Source organism: Mustela nivalis (assembly GCF_964662115.1).
Source record: "Mustela nivalis genome assembly, chromosome: 8".
In the NCBI taxonomy this organism is placed as follows: domain Eukaryota; kingdom Metazoa; phylum Chordata; class Mammalia; order Carnivora; family Mustelidae; genus Mustela; species Mustela nivalis.
In genome coordinates, this window is record NC_139027.1 from 138,776,476 (window position 1) to 138,789,048 (window position 12,573).

General features: G+C 59.1%; 1 protein-coding gene across 1 annotated transcript; it reads right to left on the reverse strand.

Moving 5' to 3' along the window:
• Window positions 1-308: 308 nt before the first annotated feature.
• Window positions 309-11,608, reverse strand: ZBP1 (Z-DNA binding protein 1). Its single transcript, XM_082745815.1, has 9 exons — window positions 11,354-11,608; window positions 10,466-10,559; window positions 8,595-8,816; window positions 7,978-8,043; window positions 7,431-7,604; window positions 6,147-6,311; window positions 4,574-4,750; window positions 3,385-3,618; window positions 309-588 (listed from the first exon to the last, which is right to left on the reverse strand). The coding sequence occupies exons 1-9, from the start codon at window positions 11,360-11,362 to the stop codon at window positions 356-358; spliced, it is 1,374 nt and encodes a 457-aa protein (XP_082601941.1). The 5' UTR covers window positions 11,363-11,608; the 3' UTR covers window positions 309-355.
• Between the last annotated feature and the right edge of the window lie 965 nt (window positions 11,609-12,573).

Genomic DNA, 12,573 nt, shown 5'->3' on the forward strand with positions numbered 1-12,573 from the left:
TCACCTGACCCACGGGCTAGCCAGCGATTTCCACTGGGGCCTTGAGGGAGGGATTTATTCTCTGGAAGTTCAGCTAAGAAATCTTGAGAGATCAAAGTGGAGGTAGGAAGGTTCTAGAAAGGTCAGGTGAGAAAGAGATCAGGCAGCCATAATGGGCCTTGAGGAAGTCAGGTCTTGAGTGAGGGAAGAATGGACAGCCATGATGGAAGGGAGCCAGGGAGGCAGTGGACAGAGGTGCCTTTGCCCAGCCCCAGGCCAGGCCCAGCCCCAGTGCAGACTCTCGCTAGCCACGTGTCAGGAGGCAAGAAGGTGGAAAACAGCGTTTATGAAGCACAGAAGGCACAGGGCCAGGGGTTCACTGGTGTCTGCCTGCTCTTCCTGAGAGAGCCTGGCTGTTGGTTCCGGTCTCCACCTGCCCCCGGGAGTCCATGTCTGGGGTTCTGTCCACCTGGCTGCTGTCTTCTGTAGTGTGGGGATCCCCGCTTTCAAGAGTCACAGCTTCAAGGTCGGAGATGAAGGTCAAGACGTCGCTGTTGCCGGGGGGAGCCTGGTCACGGTGGTGAGGGAACTGGCTTCTAGGCTCTGCACCTTTAGAGAGAAGATCCCGGAAAGAGAAGCTGTTGCCAAAGGGACACAGGGGCCCCCTTGTCTCAAATAACTGAAGCCGCCTGGCTCACTGGGGACCCATCTCCGAGACCCCGCCCGCTCTCACCTGGACGGCGCAGTAGCTCCCGTCTTCCCCCAGGACCCCCTTGGTTCTGTCCCCTCACGGTCTTCGGTGAGACTTTAACACTTGCTCCTGCTCAACACCCGCCAGGGGCTCCCCAGTGCACTTTGAAGAAGATCCAGACCTTTCTTCTGGGCTTCCCAGCTCGGAGGAGCCCAGCTGGCAGAGCGCGCTCCCTCGTGCTCCCTAGGTTCCTGCAGGACTCTGGACAGGATCCTTGCACGTGCTGTCCCCTCCACCCGCAGCGCCTTCCCCGATCGTTGCTTGGCTGGCTGCTTCCCCCTCAGATGCCACCTCCTCCTGGAGGTTTCTCTGATTGCCCCCATCAAGGCAGCGCCTCGCCCATCATGGCATTGCCCACCCCTCCGAGGTTTTATTGTTTTTGTTTGTTTGTTTGTTTGTTTTACGGTGCCCGGCTTTCTTCAAAAGGCTTGATTGCTTTGTGAGCTGCCTGTCTTGGTCCCCGGAATGTTTCTCTGACTTGTTCACGGCTGTGCGTCCAGGTGAAGGAGTGGTTTAGGGCAAGGGCAGGGCCAGAACTGGGAAGGGAATGAACTTCTTCTTCCCAGTAGAGGAAAGACAGAAGAAGGTCTAAGGTGGCTGCAGCATTATTTCCGGGAAGACTCAAGGGTCTGAGTGACTTGGGGGGTGGGTACGGACTAGAGGAAGGGTCCTGTTCCAGAAGGCTCCAAGGAGGGCCAGCTTCACGGACACGTGGCCTGGGCCCATGTTCAGAGGGAGCCTGGGCTCCGTTCAAAGCTCGGCTCTGTCTTGAAATTCTGATGAAGCTGAATCAGGGGCCCCTTTTCCGTATTGCACTGGGTCCCCAAAGTCATGTTCCCAATCCCATCAGGGTGTCACCGCAGCGAGCCAAGCAGCTGGGGGCTGGGAGCTGCCGGCACCCCTACTGACAGCCTGTCCAGGAGCCTCAGCTCACAGAGACCCCAAAGAGGGTGCTGCCCTCCATGGCACTGACAGACCCTGACCATCCATTTCCCCCAAGAGGAAGACCTGCCGGGCCTTCCACGTCCTAGGATGGGCGTCACCTGAGTAAGAAGTCAGGTGTTCCTCAGGCCAGTGAGGAGGGTGGGTAGAAGTGCAGAGTGAAAAAGGCTTTGTCAGCGCCACTGCTGATTCCTTGGAGAGGGACAACGGAGGGGGCATTCGCTATCTTTCAGAATCAGAGGGCTGTGTTTCTTTCCCCCAAAGAGGAGTCTTGGCTGGTTCCACCTAAGACCAGGTGGGGGCCCCCCACCCCCAGGGTCCCTGTGGGCCTCCGTAGAGGTTTCTGGGAAGTGGGGAAGAGGGCACCTTCTCTCGACGGCCTCCTCTCGCTGTTGGAAGTTCAAGGACATGGTCATCAGGATGGGAAGACACTCTTGGCGTCCAGCACAAGTGCCCAGAGGCCTGTGGTGCCGGCTGGTGGATGCTGGCAAGGTCTAGACTAGGTGTTCTAACCGTGGGGGGGGGGGCGACGGCACGACTCCTTCCTCCAAATCCCAGCGTCGGGAGCTGCGGCCCTCCTCCCGATCCTTCCTTCGTTCTGAAGGCAGAAGTCCCGTCATGCCTCTCGTGCCCACATCCCCTCTGTGGTTCCTGACAGCCGTGGGATGGAGGCCAACGTCCCCACCATGGTGTGGCACCAGGCTCTGGCCTCTGCCATCCCCGACGCGTGCACAGGTCGCACTCACACTTCTGTTCACCCACTATCCTGTTCTCGCTTGCCGCCCACACTCTTCCGCCTACCGGATGCACCTTCCCTCGGCCACCGCCACCTCGTTCCTGCTTCTGTCGCCTGCCTCCACAACCAGGGGTTAGGAGCTGTGCTGGGCGTCCAGCTGTTGGCCATGAAGCCCCTTCTCCTGAGTCTCAGCCAGGCTCAGGTGCCATTTCCCAGCCCCTCTGGAGGCCAAGAGCAAGCCCATGGATTGAGGCCGGGAGTGGTGTGCGTGTGCTCGATGGAAGGCGGATGGCTGGGCCTCTGTAGCGTCTATGTCCCCAGATGTGTGCAGAGCTGCCCGGGAGAGCCCGGGTTCTGTACCTCCCGCCAGCCTGGACGGCCCCCCTCGCCTGTGTGCTGAGCCTCCCGCAGGTGGGAGCCACTCTGGTTAGAGGGTCTCTTTGCTGCAACAAAGTATCCTTTCTCCGAGAGGGACCATCACTCGCTGTGGCACCCCAGCGCCTGCCACGACGCCTAAAACAACACCAGTGGTAAAAGGACCTCTCGATGCCTGGAGGCATGTGTGGGCTGCGCACGGGGCCAAGCTTTGCCTGCAGAGCTCCCCCAGTCCTCACCACAACCAGGAGCCACAGGCAATTACCATCCTTCGGTCATGATGGGGAAATGGAGGCTCAGAGCTAAATGCTGGGCTAGGCCACTTGGCGGAAAATACTTGCCCCCACACACTATCTCCAGGGCTGTTCTCTGCTATGACCCTCTGTTGCTGTCCAGACTCTCGGAAATGGGAGGTTCGAGAATGACTGTTGATGAATGGATGGATGGATGGGTAGGTGGGGGGATGGGGGGGATGGGGGGACGGACGGACGGACGGACGCAAGGATGGACGGACGGATGGGCGGATGAGTAGACGGATGCGTGGATGAGAGAGAGGGAGAGAGAGAGAGAGAACACGGGGCTCACTTTGTCCCAGGCTCACCTGCATCCTTGTCTGGCTCCCCAGGGTCCCTCTTGGTGTCCTCAGGCCTTACAGCTCCTTCTGGACCAGCTGTCTCCGAGCTGACAGTCATTCTGTTGCTGTTGCCGATGGCGGTGTCCTCAAGGAAGCATGAACGGATACGGACTCTCTGGGCCACCTCCTCCTCAGCAGAAGGTCCTGGTTTGGGCATTCGAATTTCGAACAAAGCTTCTGGGCCATCCGTGGGGGCACAGACTGTGGGTCAGCCAAAGACAGAGACGTCAGGAGGGCTGCAAGAGCAGCTGGATGGCGGCCCTGAGCCCTGACGCCCCCCAGCCTGGCTTTCAAGTTCTCCCCGGCCGGTTCTCCTCCCTGAAGCCAGGCCAGGCTCGGTCCACGGCCGAGAGGCTGCCTCCCACAGCACCTCTGCACACCGCCGGGCTGCCGGCTCTCTCTGCCACCCAGGTCCGCCGGCATGGACGCTGGCTCCGTCTGTGCCCTTCCACGGGATTCGAGCACCTCTGCCCTCCCCGCCCCCGCCCGCTCCCGTCTCTGCTGCTGGCTTCCCCGCAGCTCCAGGACACCACCTCCAACCTGCGCTTAAAGCCTCCTCGTGGTCACAGCCAGTCCCCAGCCCTTGCCACCTGGCTCCTTTCCCATCCAAACTTCAGACAAGAGCTGCACACAGTCCCCCTCCTCCTGACGCTCCTGTGTCCCCTCGGGTCACCGCAGACCCCTGCGGCTGGACCCCATGCAACTCCCTGAACTCATTTCCTTTTCTCCTTCCTGGAAACTCTCCTCCGGGCGTCCCTGCCTCGCTGCTGTTTTGCCCCAGCCTGTCTCCGGGTTACCAGAGGACTCAGCCTGGGCTCTCTGGTCCCTGTGGACAGCACTCAGTAGGACACCAGGTACTCAGATGGCTCCTGCCCCCTCCTTAGATGCCATTCCAGGCTGGCCGTCTCCTCTGACCCTGCTTCACCTGGTCCACGCCTGTCATACAGAGGATACAGGTTTTCCTGGGGAGGGTGGAGGGCAGGGAGCAGGACCCCAAGGGCCGGCTCTGGAGCCACACCTGCTCCACTGTGTAGACAGCCTCCCGGTGGAAGGAAAGGAATTTCCCATCATGCCTCTCTCCCAGCAAAAAATGGCTCAAGTTCTGTCCAGTGGGGAGATGGATGGGGTGGGCTGGGGTAGGGGCAGGCTGAGTTACCTGGGGGGCTGATCGAGGGCCTGCGGGCTGTAGGGTCCTTGGCCGGGGCACTCTTGAGGTTCATGTTGTTGCCGTGTCCCATCTGTACCCGTCTGAGCACAGACTTCTCCAAGCAGATGTCCTGGGGTCCCCAGGCTGCAGCCGGAGATGTCTGAGATGAGGGGTCAGCTGGTGCCACTGGGGGGAGGTGGAGGGGAGCCATGGAGCCTAGCAGGGGACACAGCAACATGACCTCAGACCCCCAGCCTCTGAAGCCCCCTCCCCCCTACACACACAAAGTCCTGGCTGGATAGAGACTGGCCTCTGAATTCTTGGTGGGTTCTATCGGATGGGAATGAGTGTTTCAGGCTATTGATGAAGAGCAGGTGGGCCCAATAGTACGGTTTGTTTGGGGGTCCCCTGGGGTGTCCCTGGGGCACTGGAAAATCCAGTCAGTCAGTGAGCACAGCCTCTGCTCCCTCAGGCTCTCAGTCCTCTGAACCCACCAGGGTGAGTCTCGTTGGGTGCCGGCCTATCTTCAACACCCCGAGCTGGGGCATCCAGTTTTCTCTTCTCGGTATTTATCTTTATGGTAAACTTCCTGGTTTTAAACTTAAGGTCAGGCTGTAAAAGCTAACTTTAAAATAAATTTGAGTAGAGGGGCGCCTGGGTGGCTCAGTGGGTTAAGCCTCTGCCTTCGGCTCAGGTCATGATCTCAGGGTCCTGGGATCGAGCCCCCCATTGGGCTCTCTGCTCAACGGGGAGCCTGCTTCCCCCTCTGTCTCTGCCTGCCTCTCTGCCCACTTGCGATCTCTCTCTGTCAAATAAATAAATAAAATCTTAAAAAAAATAAATTTGACTAGAATAGAAAGATAAGCCATTTAACTATGTTAAGTAAATAATCAGACATGGGCCTGGCCCAAATTGGGGAGGGCAGAGGCCAGAGGACTAAGGTTGGGGAGACATTGACCTAGATTCTAAAACAAAGTTCCTCATTTCACCGCTGAGGAAACTGAAACCCAGAGTCGGGGGTGGGGAGGGAGGCGTCGGCTCTCTCCGGGTCACAGGGAGGACAGCAACTTTTGGGCTGATGTTGCCACTGGTGTTCCACGGCTGCTCTCTGAGGGGCCCTGTGCCCTCTTGCCCCAGTGCCTGGCACGGAGGAGGCACTCCTTTGCAAGACTATATTTTAACAAAAGTAGGATGTTGCTGGTAAGATGCATCCCAGTTTCTAAGATGTTAAAATGTGTGTGGGGGGTGGTGGGGGGAGTGTGTCTCAGAACAAACGAAATACTACAGTGACACCTTGGGACATTCTACTGAGGGAGCGTGAACACTGAGATGTTTCTCATGGCAAAGTATCAGGTCCCGTTGAAACCAAGGCAGAAGGTATCAGAATGAAGGGAAAGCAGGAGAGGTTTGATCCAGGCATGAAGGAAGACTCGCTCCCTCTCAGGAAGGCCACAAAGGGAGGACCTTGGAGATCTGAGAGCTGCCCTTTCTCCTCAGAGCTTGAACATCCCCCTCTCTGGTCCCACCCAGATGGAGCAGGGACCCCTACCTACAGGGAGCAGGTGTCTCTCTGAGGACTCACCATTCTCTCCAGAGGCTGTCGGTCTCACGATGACATTCCCATGTCCAATCTGGATGCTTTCGGAGTTTTCAATGGAAATGTGGTTATTGGGTCCATTCTGACAGATCATGTTGATTGGATTTTTCTGGTAAATTATTGCAGGGGCCGGATTTCTTCCTGCCAAGTTTGCAAAGTAATACTCGACTCAAGCCCTCTGCCCTCCCTGGAGGTCGGGGGTTTCCAAATACCAGGGAGCAGCAACCAAATCTCTGGCGGAGCGTGTAAAACCCAGACGCCCCCGTGTCCACGCTGAGCGTCCTCGGTCAGGACATCCAAGGCGGGACCCAGGAGCCGGCGTGTGTCATCCCCTGTGAGGCATCCCCTGACCACTCGGCTCCAGGACTCCTCTCCCCTGCACGAAGACTGCCAGGGGGCTGACCATGGGCTGTTTCTGGCCATGGGATAACCTCCCTTTGGCTCACATGGCACTTTGAAGAATGGGGACTTTCCACCAGTGTTTAAAACCTGGAGGCTGCCGTGTTATGTCGCCTGTGATGCGGAGCCCCTCCCCGCCTCGAGCGCCGCGAACTTGTACATCATCCCACAGGCCACGTGAGCACCTGCCTGGGGCTCCGCCAGCTCCACTGCAGGGCCACCCCCCACCTTTGTGGGGCCTCGGCTCTTATGCCTTGTTGGGGGCCTTCCTCCATAAAAAAATACTCAAAATTACCGTTTTCGACAGGGTCGATAAAGGCAAATATCATCGACGCGGGAGACATGATTAACTCGTCTTTTTTTTTTTTTTTTTTTCCCCCCTGATTTTAAGAGGAATTAGAACAGGGTCGTGGACCTTAATGCTAGGGCCTGTGCCTGCTGCGCCTGAGGGAGACGTCACCCGGGCCTCCACCCTTTGGGTGTCTGGGCCCAGCCTTCTCTTTCGGCAGCTTCAAAATTCCAAGTTGGGCAAAGTGCTGACAAAACTGTTAGCAAACTCGGGCTGAGCCCCGCATCCCAGCGCTGCTATAGTTGAGTGGGACACCTCTGCTCCTGGGCCCTTGCCTTCGGCAACTACAGCCTCAGGTCACTCCTCCAGGAAGCCCTCCCTGGATACTCCCACCAGCACATCCACCTTCTTGGTACCTCCTTCTAGGGACCCATCAGCAAGGCCACCACAAGCTTTGGGGAGGGTCTGGCAAGGAACCTGGGGCTGGCAAAGTGCCGGGCAGGGCACCCACCAGTATTGGATGCTATGGTTTCTCTTCCTGCCCTGCCCCATCCAGGCATGGGTGGCAGGTGAGGACCTACCTGGCCGATAAACTGCCCATGTACTTGACTTCTCATCCAAGTCCAGAAGGTGCTTCCTCCTCATGGCGTACAAGTCTGGGTTGACTTCTCTCGCTGTCTTCTTTCCCAGCTTCTGGGAGATGGTCAGGGCCTTACAGGGCCCATGGGTTTTCAGAATCCTGTAGATCTCTTCCTCTGGGAGGCAAGGCAGCGGGTGGAGAAGGAGGAGTCCGGGTTTGAATCTCCTCCGCTGCTCACTAGCTGTGTGAACTTGGGCGACCCAGACCCCCTATGCCCCATGGCCCCATGGGAAACGTGTGGCTGTTAAGAACAGCCCCGCTCAGCGGCTGTTCTTGGGGGCAGAAAAGACATTGGCTGCGCCAGACGGTGCCGGGCACGGGGCAGGCACCCGTGCCCGGTGCAGCCACGGATCAGGGGGCCTGCCCAGCCATCAAGCCGCTTCCACTGTGCTGACTGAGTCCTGCCTCTTTGTGGGCACCTCTGGGGGGACGGGACAAGAGTAACATCACAAGTGGCCAAGGAGGGTTGGGGCAAGCGGGCTGCTTACGCTGTTTAGTGAGCTGACGGCCAGGTTCCTCTGGAGCTGCAGCCACGTCCTGCTGGGGCAGCGCTGCTGGAGGAGGAGAGAGCAGCGGGGGCATGAGGGGCGGCAGAGGGGACGGGGACCCCAGGGGCAGAGGTGGGCCGCTCCACGGTGGCCCCGGTGCGCCGGCGATCGGAACTCAGAGTCTAGAGTTAAACAAACCTGCCTTCCGGCCTGCCCTGCTGCTCTCCATGCCCCCGGCTTCGCTGCTAACTCACGCCTCTGGGCCGAGAGGAAGAGGGTCGTCCCCGCCGTGCGCGGGCCGGGGAGCGCCTGTCGAGCGCCAGCTCTGGGACCCCCTCGAAGCCAAGTCTGTTCTACTCCTGTCCCCACGTGGCCGTCGTCCGTGGCGCCCCTCCTGCTCATGCTCTGCTGAGAGCCTGCTGGGTGCGGGCGTGAGGCCCTCCCCTCCTCGCCACCCCAGATCTACAAGGCGTGGCCACGGGGTGCCGCGCACCCTCGAGAGGCAGAACCCATATTTGGGGAGCCCATATTCGAACCCAGGCCCGGAGCCTGCGTGTCCGCTGCCAGGGTCCCCGTGCTGGGTCCCCCGCCCTGCTCCCTCCTGGCGGGCAGGTTACCCTGGCTGGGCCGGGCCGGCTCTGCGGGCTCCACTTCTCTGGTCCCACCCTGGCCCAGGCCCCACATCGCACGGCCTTCCTGGGAGACTTTGGACTCCTTCAGCATCTGGTAGAGGACTTGGTTGACATTCTTCTTGGGCACTTGGCACTCCTTTGCCAACTGGCTGGACTTCATGGGGGAGCCAACATCCCTCAGCACCTGCAGGATCCTCTGCTCGAGGTCTGGGAGGAGGAGAGAGGGGCAGAGAGGGAACTGACTCTTGCCCGGATGGAGCCTGGGCTGGAAGCCCTTGGGCAGGGGAGGCACCCCCGGGTGAGGGGTCCAGGGCAGAGGGAGGGGCGGGGGCCCGAGCAATGACACCACTGGTCGGGGAGGGAGCCACGCCAAATGACCTTGGCCACACAGCCCAGAGGAGGTACCCCAGCCTTCGGAGTATCCCTTGCCTGGTGTGAGCCCCCTCCCCCTGGTGCGAGCGGGGGGAGGCTCAGCCGTCAGACCTCCCCAGAGTAGAGGGGCGTAGAGAGTGGCAGGGTGGGCTAGACTGAGGGCAGAGAGCAAGAAGTAGGGGGAGGCACAGGGCCTGCCTGGGAGGCCTGCTGTCTCCGACTCCCCCCGGTGCCTTCCCCTCCTCGTGGGCTCTCCGCCCACATCAGGGGCGCATCAGCTCATCCAAGCCAGGAAGCTATGGACACGCAGAAACGGATCTTCCTCCCCGATGGCCAGTTACAAGAGAGCCTTGGAAACCTTACTCCTGGCTCTCCCTCGAACCTTTTCTTCTCCCTTCCGTGCCTCTACCTTCCGATTCTTCATCACTGTTTCCCAGACGACCACGGCCGGGATCCCTCGGGCCCACCCTCCGCTCTGCAGCCAGAACTTGCCCCCGAGGGCCAGCCTGCCATGCTCCTTCCAGCCCGTCGTTCACCCCTGGGCCTTTGCACACACTGCTGCCTCTGTCAGGAACACTCTCCCCCCTCTCCACCTGCCCAACATCTACTCAACCTCCAGGTCTCACTCAAACACCATCTCTCTTGGGGAGCCGTCCTGGGTGCCCCTGAGTGTGTGTGTGTGTGTGGGGGGGTCCCTGCAGAAGGTCCCCAAGGATCCCCTGCTGTGATTGCCGGGTTCCTTGTATTATCTTTGGTGTCTAGCACAGTGCTGGGCACACAGTGAACGCTCAGGAAATAGCATTTGAATGAACAAGTGTCTGAGTGGGTCTGCCCAGCACAGGGACAGGTGTCTGTCCAGATGACCCAGGGCGGGGCCTGGGCAGTTCCTTCTGGGTCAATATATCCCCACCTGAGGTTAATGACCCTAAAGAGAATCCCAGAGGCTAGAGAAGGAGCTCTCTAAACGACCTCTGTTCCTCTCAGACAGGCTCCCACAAACCCAAGCCAGTGGTTCTTTGGGGAGCCGAGAACAGGGCACACACAGTGCCTGGGGAACTGGAGGGAGCCCCGTGGGCGGCAGCCCAGCGTCTTCACAGGAAACATCTGCTCCCAAGAACACAAAGGAAATGTAAAGCAGGGTCCTTCTGGGGAAGACTCGGGGCCCCTTAGCAGGGCAGCAGCCCGACCTCTCACCTTCTGGGCTTTCCCTAGTAGGGGAAGGGGTTATCCACTGTCTGGCCCCGCAGCTGGGCTCTGAGGCTCGCCCTGTGACCGGGACGTGTTTGTCCTTGCTGGGTGCAGGTGAGGCTGAGTTAGGCCACCTGGGGGCCTCTATCCGTTCACCCACCGAGGTCAGCCCCCAGTGGCCGGGCACCCCCTCTCATCAACAGCGAGCCTGACGTTGCCTTGTCTTGAAAAGAGTTTCGATTCTTGAAAAGCCTGCCCCTGGGTGAGCGCCTTCCCCTCCCTCCTCCGCCACCCACCTGACCCCAAAGGAGCAGAGGAGTCGTGGGGTTGGAGATCAGAGTGAGGGCCGAGCCCATAGGGCTGGCGGACTGAGTCTTCAGGCTGGTGTGTCTGTAAACGGGAATTTGTAAAACGGACGAGGTGTAAGGGACAGGGTGGCAAGGCACACCTGGGTGGGAGAAGTTAAATCCACCTGCTGAGTGACAAGTACTTTTGTGTCCCCCTCGTGGAAGTACAACAGAAACCAGGGATGATCCCGGGCCCTGGGGGACCCTGCTGGCACCCTTCCCCAGCCCCCCACCTGCCCTCTTTTCTGTTCTCTGGCCGTGGTTTGAGCCCCTACTCTGCCATCCATGGTATCTCTCTGTGCCTCACTTTTCCCACCTGTGAACTGGGGATGAAAGCAGCTACCTCCATGATTGTAGTGAGGAATAAACCAGCTAATGATGACAAAACAAGAAGACAAAAACCAAAGCCACCCTCAACCCACAGCCCCCAGGCTCTCTAGAATACACAGTTTGCTTTTCTAGGGTTTTCTTCCAGGAGCCAAGTGTTATCCGTGGTACAGGGGAACGCAGGCTCGCATATCTGCCTCTCCTCAAAGCAACTTCTGTTGTTCCTTAAAATGAGTGTGAGGTCAGGTCTTCAGACCCCAGTGTCAGAGGTGCTGCCCAGGGTCCCCCTTGTAGGGCCTCAGAGCTGCGCTTGCCCCCTCCCCCCCCAGGGCTCCTGAAAGGTGTGTGAGGTCCCCGACCAGACCCTGGGTTCCCCTGGGCCCCTGCGGCCACTGTGCTTCGGAGCACTGTCAGCTAGCATTGCTGTCGTCTACCTGAGGAAAGGAGCTGGAAAGAAAAGTGCAAAGCCCACTGGGAGCGCCCACTGTCCCTTAGAAGGAAAAAAAGTACCTGTTTCATCAGGGTTCCCAGGGGCCTGGGCCATCCTGGCTGTAGAGGCTGGGAGCCTGGAGACGTGGGGACCGTGGCAGGTGTTGGCAAGGTGGCTTGGAGAGGACAGGCTGGAAGGAGGCCGGGTGTCCTTGCTTGGCTGGATGTGGTGCTCCCACAGCTGTGAGGGGACACGTCAGCTGGGTGGGTGTTTGCTGTTCACACTCCAGAAACAAGCCTAGTCAGCCTGACCTGACCAGCTTTCTGGGGGAAAAGAAAACGAAACTCCTGTGTGTGGCCTCAGAAAAAAAACTGAAAGCAGAAGTGATGAGCAAGGGCCTCGGAGTACGTGTGGGTAGAAAGAGGCTGAGCTTGGCAAGACCAGAGCATTCTCTGGAAGCGCGAGGCTTCCCTGACTTTCTGGGCGCTCGCTGCTGCCCACCCTGATCCCCACATGTAGGCTGAGGCCCCTGGTTGGGGGTGGCTGGGCTGCTGCAATCGTCTGCGCGTGTCAAAATCAGAGGTCTTTTTAGTGAGCACCTACTATGTGCTTTCCAATCGTGCATGCCCCTCTGACCCCCCATCAGTGCAGGGGCTGGTACTGATATATTTTCTCAGAGGGGAAACTGAGGCTTAAGTCATGAGGTCACTTGGCCAAGGCTGGGTTCTAACTCAGTCCACAATTTACTGGCTGTGTGACTTTGGGCAAGTTTGTAAGCATATTTGTGCCTCAGTTTCCTCATCCGTGAAATGGGGCTAATAAAAGTAGCTACATCAGGAGGTCCGGAAGAGGACGGAAGGGGGTCATCCAGTTGAACAGTCTGACCAGACCACCCCCTGCAGTGCCATCTCCAGCCATGAGCACAGGGGGCACCCACAGACCTGGAAAAAGGACCTATCCCTTCCATGTAGTTTCAAGGGGTTCCTGACCCCCAAGTAGTCAGAGCCATCGTTCTTAACCAGGTAACAGAAAGGGGAACCGAAGTCTACGGTGGTGAAGGGCTTGGGGCCAAGCAGCCAGGAGGGGCACCAACTCAGCCCTGGAAGTCCCTGGGCTCAAGGTTCCAGCCTCAGATGCCTGGGGAGGATCTCCACCTCGGAGGACTTTGCCTCAGCACTTCTGCAAAGGGAGGGGCTCGCCCATCTGGAGCAGTGTTTGCAGAACCCGCAGTCCTGATGCGCGGTCCCCACCCAGGCCACTTTCAGCCCGGAGTCTGGGGGCGGGGCGCGCATCGCAGGTG